We start from the raw sequence: 11,440 nt of genomic DNA, 5'->3' as shown, positions 1-11,440 counted from the left end.
CCTGGCACACGTTAGGTCTCTTGACCTTGCTTCCAGACAAGCTAAACACCTTCTTCACCCACTTTGAGGATAACACGCTGCCACCGACGCGATCCGCTACCAAGGACTGTGGGTCCTCCTTCTCCGTGGCCGACGTGAGTAAGACATTTAAGCGTGTTAACCCTCGCAAGGCTGCAGGCCCAGACGGCATCCCTAGCCACGCCCTCAGAGCATGTGCAGACCAGCTGACGGGAGTGTTTACAGACATATTCAATCTCTCCCTATCCCTGTCTGCTGTCCCCACTTGCTTCAAGATGTCCACCATTGTTCCATGAAGTGCTTTGAGAGGCTAGTTAAGGATCATATCACTTCTACCTTACACCAAGACCCACTTCAATTTTCTTACCGCCCCAACAGATCCACAGACGATGCAATCGCCATCGCACTTCACTATCCCATCTGCACAAGAAGAATACCTATGTAAGAATGCTGTTCAGTGACTATAGCTCAGCATTCAACACCATAGTACCCTCCAAGCTCATAATTAAGCTCGGGGCCCTTGGTCTGAACCCCGCCCTTTGCAACTGGGTCCTGGACTTCCTGACGGACCGCCCCCAGGTGGTGAAGGTGGGAAACAACACCTCCACTTCGCTGATCCTCAACACAGGGGCCCCACAAGGTTGCGTGCTCAGCCCCCTCCTGTACTTCCTGTTCACCAATGACTGAGTGGCCACGCACGTCTCCAACTCAATAAAGTTGGCAGATGACAACATTAGTAGGCCTGATTACCAACAATGACAAGACAGCCTAAAGGGAGGAAGTGAGGGCCCTGGGAGAGTGGTGCTAGGAAAATAACCTCTCACGTCATCAAAACCAAAGAACAGCAGAAACAGCAGAGGGAGCACGCCCCTATCCACACCGACGGGACCGCAGTGGAGAAGGTGTAAAGCTTCAAATTCCCAGGCGTACTCATCACTGACGATCTGAAATGGTCCACCCACAGACAATGTGGTGAAGAAGGCGCAACAGCACCTCTTCAACCTCAGGAGGCTATAGAAATTTTGCTTGGCCCCTAAAACCCTCACAAACTTTTACAGATGCACAATTGAGAGTATCCTGTCGGGCTGTATCACCGACTGGTACGGCAATTGCTACGCCCTCAACCGCAGGGCTCTCCAGAGAGATGCAGTCTGCCCAACACATCACCGAGGGAAAACTACCTGCCCTCCAGGACACCTACAGCACCCGATGTCACAGGAAGGCCAAAAAGATCATCAATAACATCAACCACCCGAGCCACGGCCTGTTCACCCCGCTATCATCATGAAGGCAAAGTCAATACAGGTGCATATAAGCTGGGACCGAGACTGAAAAACAGCTATCTCAAGGCTATCAGACTATGAAATAGCTATCACTAGCCAGCTTCCACCCGGTTACGCAACCCTACACCTTAGAGGCTGCTGTCACTTTAATAATGGAACACTAGTCACTTTAATGTTTACATACTGCTTTACTTATCTTATGTATATACTGTATTCTATTCTACCGTATTTTAGTCAATGCCACTCCGACATTGCTCGATCTAATATTTATATATTTCTTCATTCCATTCTTTTACGTGTGGATTGTTAGATACTACTACACTGTTGAAGCTAGGAACACAAGCATTTCGCTACACCTGCAATAATATCTGCTAAATGTGTATGTGACCAATAACATTTTATTTTGATACCAATTGATCAATGTTTCCATGCCCCAAAGAATTCAGGCTGTTCTAGAGGCAAAAGGGATCTGACCCAGTACTAGATGGGTGTACCTAATAAACTGTCTACTGAGTATGTTTGGGTATAGTGGCTCATGTTACCGGTATAACAGCGCTGTTAATAAGCGGTGGGTGAAAATTCACATTTTACCAGCAAGAACAACAACACATTATGATTCAGAGAGCTTTTATATTAATTTACTTTAGACAAAACTGGAGACCAATTCACAGATGTTGGACAATTCTTTCCACAGAGACTTGTAAGGAAGAGGGATTTAAAAAACAAATGAAACATCAATGTTGCATTATGATAATAGTCTCAAGACGGTTTATATTTAGTGTGAGCACATTATCAACGAGATGTTAGGTGAATGATATTCTGTACTCATATTGCTTGAATCAAATAGAGTTCCCCTTCATCTGAGGCACTGTACTGTTATATGCATCCCAAATGACACTGTTCCCTAGATAGGGATCTGGTCAAAAGTAGTGCACTATGGGCCCTGTTCAAAAGTAGTGCACTAAATAGGGAATAGGGTGCCATTTGGGATGCATAATTGGCTACTGTATGCCCCCTTTTAAATACTGACTGATCATAAGTGCCAGGGGATCAGATATTCATAGCACAAAAAAAAAACGACAACCAACAAAACCATAAATAAACATAAATATGTTTTAGCAAAGCATCCAAAAATGGCTTTAAAACATCAGGTTTTGTTAACGGCTCCACTTTGAGTAGGTAGACAATTGAATTTACAAGACTGGCAAAAAGGAGACGTATAGGCAATATAATACATGTTTCAAATATTAACTTTTAAATTCCATTGTATGTATTTACTGTATGTAAACTGTAACCGCATGGGATACCCACACAGGTGGGAGTTCCATCCCTACAGACTCATCCATTTTGTTGCATACTATTTTACTGAATGTGGAAAGGAAGGAACACCTGTGCTATTCCTTGAGAGAGCCAACAACATATTGTATAGGGCTTGCCCCCCCCCCCCCCCCCCACAAAAGCTCTATTCCTTATGAAATGAATAATAAAAAGCTTTTAGCCAGCAAGCACCATTCAGTCTTTTCCTCCCATTGGAATGTTGACCAGGTGAGGTCAGCACAGCAGAGACATGGGATTGGTTCAGCTAGCCTAAGCCGGGACCGACAGGGCTTCGTCTGATTGGGCGGAGTGGAGGAAGTAGGGGACCAGAGAGAAGTTCTTCATGCTGATGTCCTGGGTGATACCAGCGTCCTGCATCTCAAACCTGTCAACAACAAAAAACAAAACTTGTTGAAAAGAATTCTCTTCAAAGGACTACCAAAACAATGTAGAAAAACAACGGCAGAAAAAAGTCAATGGCAGCACACAACTGTTCAAATAAAAATCAGTAGGTCCCAAATAAATATGAAGAACACTTTTCCAGATGGTGAAAGCACTTTACATACATTAAATGGGGGAAACTCACCTCAAACAATAAATCAAATCAAATCCTCAACAGCTCCCCATTTCAAACAGTGACAGTGCCAGCCTGACATTCGTCTGTCTCTTACCAGTCTCCAGTAGAGATGGTGTAGTAGACGGGGGGTCTGGGTGAATCTGTGAAAGTGGACGGAGGGCCCAGGCTATAGGCCCCAGCGTTGTTGAAGATCAGCCAGTCTCCCACACTGAGCTCTGGCAGCAGACACTGATCAACCACCTGGTCCAGCTCATCACCTGACGGACCCCACAGACTGCTGGCAAACACCGGTTCCTCGGACACACCGCTCTGGAACATCCAGGGACACAGAGTCATTTAGAGAGACTTATGGGCCATAGTTATGAGTAAATAGGGAATAGGGTTTCCATTTGGGATGCAGCCTAATATTCACTCCAGGGTGCTTGAGATAGGAAATTGAATTAAAAACTTAACTTTGCTTGGTGATGCAAAAATCACAAAAATGCAGAATCGTTGTCATTTCATGCATTTCACTAGTCATTTTGTTTATTTAAATGTAGTTTACTAAGCTCTGAAGCCAAAACTCACATTGGGCAGAGCCGGAGCTGGAATTACATTGTCTGCTAGCTTGCTAGTGAACGAGCCGTACACCCCATCGTTCATGTAGTACAGGAACTCTGGCTCATCGTTGGGAGATGGTTCATCTGTAAAGAGGTATGGCAGAAAAGAGTCATGAGACACAATAATAGAAAAGGTGTGTGCTGGTCTGCTGGAGCATCTAGGTCTGCTGAACCACGTTTACTATAGCACTGATTTTGACCAGCCCACCACGGAAATGCATTTGACTTCATATGCTAGGTATTGAGAAGGTACTGCCACTGACCGTGATTGCCATGAAGATCCCGGGCGCCTACTTCCTTAGCGATGATGTTGACAGCCAGGGTGAAGGAGGAGGACACGTAGTAACTGCCAGGCTCTGCCATGATGGAGACGCCAGACGATGCAGGGAAGTACAGGTCCAACAACGGCCTGACTGCACTGTTAATCTGTTACCAGAGGAAAATAACAGTCAGCTCCTTCAGCCTAACAGGCATTCTATAGAGTGTGTTTGTTCAAATTCAAAGGTAAGCTGTGTGAAGGCTTTCCTTTGAAAAATGCATTACTAGTACAGGCCTGACGTCAGAAAGAGGGTGAAGTGGTTTGTGACCCTTGACTGACTGAGTCACGTATTAATTCAGCTGAAGTAATCCATCTAAATCAGTACTATGTAACGAGCTAACTATTCTACAATAATGACCTGTTTCAGCTGAGTCTCTGAGCCGTTGAATCCACCTCCAATATCCAGGATTGTCATACTGAAGCCAATATCCTCCTGAAAACAACATTAAAAGAAAAAGTAAATTACAAAACAAAATATAACAGCAGGGCGGTTCATATTTCTGGCTCTCTCCTTCACATATTATGCACATTCAAAGTCCCATAACGTAAGCACTAGCTAACTCACCCCCATGTCAAAGACACAGCGAGCGTCAGACACTGCATGGCTGTATGCCTGAGGGTCGTCACAGGAGCTGGGAATGTGGAACCTGCATCATGGGGATAATGATGACGCCATGAGAATACCATATAATCAGGGATTGACTGAGGAACGTAAACTGAGTAGTCGGGCAAGTTGAGTGTGCTCGGAGGTCACCCAAAGTGAGAGAAAAAAAGGGAAACAACAAAACTGCTAAAGACTCCACTAAACCTAAAACTGATTGTCTGGTTCATCTCCATTGTTTAAGTGAAAGACGGCCAATATACGGCAGCCGGGCAGCTTCATTAGGCAGGTGATACAATTTTTAAAAAGAATTCCAGTAGCCATGTGTAGGGGCTACACTGGGGATTCTGACCGGCTTAACTGGAAGCTTAATGTGTGGTCAGAGCGCAGAGCGCTAGCCACTATGTCCTATTGATCTCGGCTGTGAGCTGCACGTTGAAATCTGGAAAATAGAACCGGAACGTAGTTCAGCTCAAACCTCTTGGGGAGCAGCACGCGTACACCCAGGGTTCTGTTGAAATTAATACGAGTGTCTCTCACACTGCGAAAGTTATACATCCAATGTAGCACGCCCGTAAAACAGATCTCTCTACTTCCTCCCTATTGTTACGTGACCGACAAGTTACGGCAATTTGGGTGTAAACAAATATTTTCTAATTTCAGGCAAGTGACCATATTCTTCAGGCAAACAAAAAATACTGCTGAATTGTCCAATGGTCAATCCCCAATGATACAGTAAAATATTTTCTCCTCAGGGTGAAAATAGTACTGGACAGACAGGCATACAATTCTGCTGTTTGCATACAGTTTAATTTATTAGCACTTAATTAAAAGACAATAAAAAAGAGAAAAACCTAGAATATAATAATGAACTCTGACTAGAGGAACGGTGGCGTTGCAGAAGGACTCACCTGACCCCCACCACCTGCAGGCCCAGTTCCTTGGCGCTCTCCAGCAGGTGTCTGCAGTCCTTCAGCTTGGAGCCAAACGCCATGCCCATTTCATCACCCTCGCTGGAAGCCTCTGTGGCCACCTGCAGCAGCAGTCTGAGCAGAGATGGATGGAGATTATCGTTTTTAGGTATTTCATATTCATACCCATTGTAGTTGTATTGTAGAGTATGAAATAGACTTTTAAAATAACGGTCTAATAACAGTTACATGGACACCTACTTGGCACAGGGATGGCAGCGAGCGATCTTGCGTAGCTCGGCCTCGTTGTCACACACCAGGAAGTCGATGCCGTTCTTAGCTGCGTACTTGATCTGGGAGAGCTGCTTACACACACCGCTGTAGATAATGTCTTCAGAGGGAACGCCATAGCCCTGCACAAGCTCCAACTCATACTGAAAAGACACAAAAACATCAACGTTGATATTACAGCTCTAAGTTGTGAAGGAGCAATGCGGTGGCAGCGAGACATTTCTCCACTAGATGGCGCTCTTTCCTATTTTCTGTGAGTAGAGGCCATTCGACTTATGAAGCCGTTATAAAGCAGTAATTGGCCCAACAAAATGGTAATCAGAGCTGTGAGAAACTGCAACTGATGTAAGCCTAGAATCTATAAAAATGTATTTAACTGAAACACACATCCTAAAGCTGTGGAAAAGGACCAGTAAGTTAGTCTACACTAAAATGCAATTTGATCTGGACAGGTTGTTTGTTATGCTATTACGGTGTTATAACAGTAGTAGTGGGAGAGAGCGCTGCAGGCACCTTGTTGGTGCAAATGAAGCCAGTGCCGAGAGCAGCTAGGATCTCAATGACAGCCAAGCTGCTGTTGGCTTGGACAGCATAGAAGGGACGCATCTGGGGCATGTGGGTTCGCCAGCGAACATGTTGCCTCATAAGGACCCCCAAGTCTGCCACGAAGAACGCATTCTTCTCAGCCTGAGGGAAGAAAAACATGACACGACAGGTTTACTGGCTGTTTGGCATGCTATGATGTCATTCACCTGTATCTGTCAAGTACACAATGACTGATTATTCTTACTGTCCCTCATCCAACACCATACAATTACATAAGAGCGATCCACAACCTCATTTTTCCACTGGTGTGAATTGAAAGCATATAGAGTGTGGTCAGCGTTAATGACTCATTAACTTGCCACTTCAACCAAGTGGGACGAGACTGGCACACAGTTTTACACAGCAGCATTGTACTTTGTCACATCCTCAATCAATTTATTTATGTGGTGATTGCTAGAATTTATCAATCTATTTCTGGATTAGGCAATCAACTAATCTAATTTCCAAGGGCACAACTTCGATTCGCTATAAAGTAGCAAGACTTCAAAATGTGCAAGTATTTTAATGTACAGAGAATGTCTCTTCACAGTACTTACCAGTGTTTGTTCATAAATGTGATTCTCAACCACGTCGCTGAGGGCTGTGGCTCCCTCCAGCAGGGCGACGGAGTAGTTTGGTTCGTCAGCTAGTCCCTTCATCTCAACTGCTGTCTGCTTATCTGCCAGTCATAAAGAATTATGCCTGGGTGAAGTGGTCTCTCTCTGATCCTCTGTGTGAAGTGGTCTCTCTCTGAGCCGCTGGGTGAAGTGGTCTCTCTCTGAGCCCCTGGGGTCCTTGATAGTATGCAGCAAACTGGAAAACACAGGAAGAGAGGCAGCGTGAAATATAGCCCTAACTATTGAAGTGGATGGGGAAAATGAGTTCCATCTAATCATTACAAAAATGGAGGGAAAGAAAAAGGGAATTATTTTACAGAAAAAGGCAAAAGCAGTTGGTCTACTTTTCTCTAAATGTTACACTTAGTTTGACCAGTTAAGCCTTTAGGATGGTTTGTGAACCGGCTGTGAACCAAGATAGTTGTGAGGGCAGCCAATCAGAGGTCGAGGTGGAAATCACGTTATGGGGCTGTGTATGGGAAGCCCTGGGTGTCTGGACAGCCACTGTGAAAACAAGATCTCTGGGGCATGGAGTTTGTTTACCTTACCATCAATTACTCCCGACAATTAGGATTAATCCCACTGGCAGTGACCCATAAAGGTTTCTTTTGATGGCATTATCTGGGTACAATACCAGCGGCATGGGATGTCAGATCTCTGCATTCGATAATGTTAGATAATACGTCAGTCAGTAGTGCATTGTGGGCCTGTGTCTGTGGGCCTGGGTGTGTGGGGTGACACAATGTCTGGTTGGTTGGCCTCACAGACTGCAATGTCTGATGGCTGGATTGGACCAGAACACTGTCTGTGATCAGAGGGGTGCAGTGTCGCACAGCCAGGTTGGACTATTATGATCATAAGGGTGCTGTGTGTCTCCCTGTCTCTGTTCTGTGGCTGGGAGCCTCGTACTGGCAGTTCAAAAACACAGAGACAGCTTCATGATAGCAAGCTGGAATGGCTCTAAGAAACAGGACAGCCGTGGCATGACTAAAACATCTCAGCAGTCTGAAAACACTGACAACAACCCACTACAATTAACACAAAAGATCAAAGGTCACAAATTATGGTCTCTTTTTGGTTGATGGACAAAAACATTTGTGCAACTTTGAAAAATGCTTAACTCTACAGACCACCAACTTCATTGGGGTAAAGACCTGGGAGGAAATAAAAGCATATCACAAATCTAACAGTAGGCTTACAACATGACATACACAAAGAAATCATAACATGTAGGTTACAGGTGAAGACAGGAAACATTGTGTTACAACTATGACTCATAGCTGAGTGGCCCCTCCTCTCTGTTACTGGATCTAACCAGTCACCAGTAAAAACAGGGACAGAGAGCATCAGATAAAAGTAGCACAACACTATGCTATTGTTATTTCAACAGTCACCACAAGGACATGTTTGGGTTATTATGGTGTCAGCGTGACTTGGACCCATATTCACAAAGCGTCTCAGAGTAAGGGTGCTGATCTAGGATCAAGGTCCCCCTGTCCATAGTGTTTTATAATTACTATGATCCAAGAGGCTAAACTGAACCGAGATCATTACTCCTCCTACGTGACCTGATGTCTACTCACATGGACGAGTTAGGAGATGGAGCTCCCCCACTATCAGCTAGGATCCCAAGGTGGCTCGGCGTTGAAGTCGAACGGCTCTCGGCGGAGAGCCGCCCCTAAGCCCTCTGGGTAGTAATTGTACACCTGCACAGAAGACAAGATACAGTTGAGTCAAGAGGAAAGAGAGGCAAAGCTGGCTCTGAGGATTAGATGAGATCAAATTAAATATTGAATGGGAAAGCAAGACATAGGTTAATTGATCGTTAGGGACTGGTGGTTTTCACAGCTATAACAGGTGTGATTTTTTAAAATGTTGTTATGGTTTTCATAATCCTAAATCATTTCTCAATTTTGAATGAATGCAAGTGCCACGTTGTACCTTATGTTGTCGAATATGCTAAATGTTGTTAACTAAATTCCAACCTCAACTAAATAGCTATTGATTGTACCACTGTGGTTTTCAAAATAACAACACTAAAATGTCAAAACAAACCGTCCATAGCTAGCCAGCTAACTTACATTACATGCCAACTCAGCAGGCGAACATTAGCTAACCCTGTGTGATAAATGGCTGTAAATAAGATTGCGAGTGCTAGTTATATAGCGTCTAACGATTCGCTAGTTAGCTAGAAACACCCCGATACCGTTTTCAAAGTAATCGTAGCTAATGTTAATTATCTAGCTAGCACAGTTAGCTAGCTAGGATAATATATAATAAACTAAAATAGCTAGCTAAATAACTTTGATGAATGACGACAATAATGACAGTCAGTCGTTAGCTAGTTCGTTCATTACCTAACTATCTGCGGCTAACGCTAGCTAATTTCCCTCCTTAAACAGTTAACGTGAGCCACTTACCTAGCCAGTTAGCAAGCAAGCTAGGTAGCTAGAAGGTACTTACGTGAGAATAAAACCCAATATTTGGGGTGGATCGTTTTTTCCTTTTAGGTGGAATTTTCAAAGAGTGGCGGGGGCACTATAGGAAAGAAAAAATGCCATCAAAGCGAAGGTGCAGATCGAAATTTGAAGCTAAATCGAACCCTTTCGTAGCTACGCAGCGAACAAAACTGCCGAAGTCGACAGAGAGGAAGAAACACAGATAGAACAATGAGGCAGATATTTCACCGGATGTTTAAATGTGAAGCATTCGCTTGGCGTTTCCACTGACTACCAAATCTGGTAGTGAGAGGAAGCCCAGTGGCCAGCAGTGGGAGAAGATGGATGGAGATGGATTTTGCACTAAATTCTGCTAATTTTCTCATCGATTAAACATTTGATCTCAATACAGTTTTCTGTTCCCAAAACACGAATCTGTTTTGAACAGAGTGGACCAAGTTTTGTAGACTTTTCCATTTGTAAACGTTTTTAAAAATCGCGTTGCTTATAAGGAGTGCAACGGCGAATTGAGTTATTGCACACGCGCACTTCATACAGTAGGAGTTCCCCAACGGAAATATGCAGATGTAGCTAGAACATGAAAATAGGATCTCGCTAGCTCGTGCTTGGCTCTGCCCACCTCATTCCTTGTTCTTCCCACTATGACTCATTTGTTCCTATTGGAAACGACAGGCTGTGGTCTATCTTGGTTTAGTTATAAAAATCTTTGGAAAGAAAGGGGAGCGGAAAATAACGTCAGATGGGCGGGGTTTTCGAGCTGTCAAAGCAAATGAGAGTGATAGGTAAATTGTTTGTATTTTATTTCTAAGCATTATTTTATTTTATTCATGTGTGATATCTAGTTTTTGTGATAATATATACAACTATACCTATGCTATTGATATGCTGAGAATTATGTTTAAACAAACTCATATTATTTATAATTTGTATTTATTAAGGATAAGCAGTTTAAAAAGTTTACTTTTAAATGAACGATCTCTACCCATCGATTATTGAAAAAGAACTCATAAATGAGCTTAGTTCAACTGCCGTACCCTATCATAACCCGAAATATTTATTTTATAGGCAAGTCAGTTAAGAAGAAATTCTTATTTTCAATGACGGCCTAGGAACAGTGGGTTAACTGCCTTGTTTAGGGGCAGAACGACAGATTTGTACCTTGTCAGCTCGGGGATTCGAACTTGCAACCTTTTGATTACTAGCCCAACGCTCTAACCACTAGGCTACCTTTCCGCCCCCTAAGATTGTTTACCACATGTTTTGTAAACAAACACTGTATATATAGCCTCAAAAGTCATTTTTATATGGTCAGAACATTTATTTCATCCATAGCTCTGTCTATGAATTTGATTTCTCCAGCCCCATTCCTCAGCTATTTACCAAAACAGTGGCGAGATAGGTGGATTGTTATTGTTTGAAATGCAGATTTCCCCTTTAATATTATATTATTTATATTATTTTATATTATATTCAATTATTGCCAGAATACGGTTCTGAGAATGTAATGTCTCAATCAGATAGTATTGTTACCTTGGTTACGTCTTCATGCTTTTTCCCATGGCACCGCGATAAATGTAAATGTTGTCCACAAATTGTCACTGGTACTCCTTTCTTGTATTCTGGCAACACATGCTTGAAGTTCAACAGTGTGAAATTAGATTGCAGGTGTTTTAACAACCTCAGCCTTGTCTGCCGAGAGTTTGTGAAGTTTTGCTTCCCTCTGAAGACGCAAAGGAGTATATTACCCACAGATGAATTTACACGCCACCCTTCTTGCCTATTGGTGGAGAAGGATGTCTATTTCAAATTGGAAAAATCAATGAATTTAGTTTCAGACAGGGGGACTGGGTACCTGCAAATTGA

The 11,440-nt window shown here is 43.3% G+C and overlaps 1 protein-coding gene across 3 annotated transcripts; it reads right to left on the bottom strand.

The window, feature by feature from the left end:
* Positions 1–1,911: 1,911 nt before the first annotated feature.
* Positions 1,912–11,298, bottom strand: LOC120048510 (antizyme inhibitor 1-like). Of its 3 annotated transcripts, XM_038994548.1 has the most exons (13): positions 11,108–11,298; positions 9,582–9,656; positions 8,702–8,824; positions 7,059–7,314; positions 6,430–6,603; positions 5,887–6,059; positions 5,626–5,760; positions 4,679–4,760; positions 4,472–4,546; positions 4,058–4,220; positions 3,763–3,878; positions 3,290–3,504; positions 2,889–3,003 (listed from the first exon to the last, which is right to left on the bottom strand). In XM_038994548.1, the coding sequence occupies exons 4-13, from the start codon at positions 7,158–7,160 to the stop codon at positions 2,889–2,891; spliced, it is 1,350 nt and encodes a 449-aa protein (XP_038850476.1). In that variant the 5' UTR covers positions 7,161–7,314; positions 8,702–8,824; positions 9,582–9,656; positions 11,108–11,298. The 3 variants fall into 3 exon arrangements, with proteins under 3 accessions (XP_038850478.1, XP_038850476.1, XP_038850477.1); XM_038994550.1 differs by lacking the exon at positions 11,108–11,298 and having other exon boundaries at positions 1,912–3,003; positions 9,582–9,791; XM_038994549.1 differs by lacking the exon at positions 9,582–9,656.
* Between the last annotated feature and the right edge of the window lie 142 nt (positions 11,299–11,440).

Source organism: Salvelinus namaycush, chromosome 5 (genome assembly GCF_016432855.1).
Source record: "Salvelinus namaycush isolate Seneca chromosome 5, SaNama_1.0, whole genome shotgun sequence".
NCBI classification, from domain to species: Eukaryota; Metazoa; Chordata; class Actinopteri; order Salmoniformes; family Salmonidae; genus Salvelinus; species Salvelinus namaycush.
This window is presented reverse-complemented; position numbering and strand designations above follow the sequence as displayed.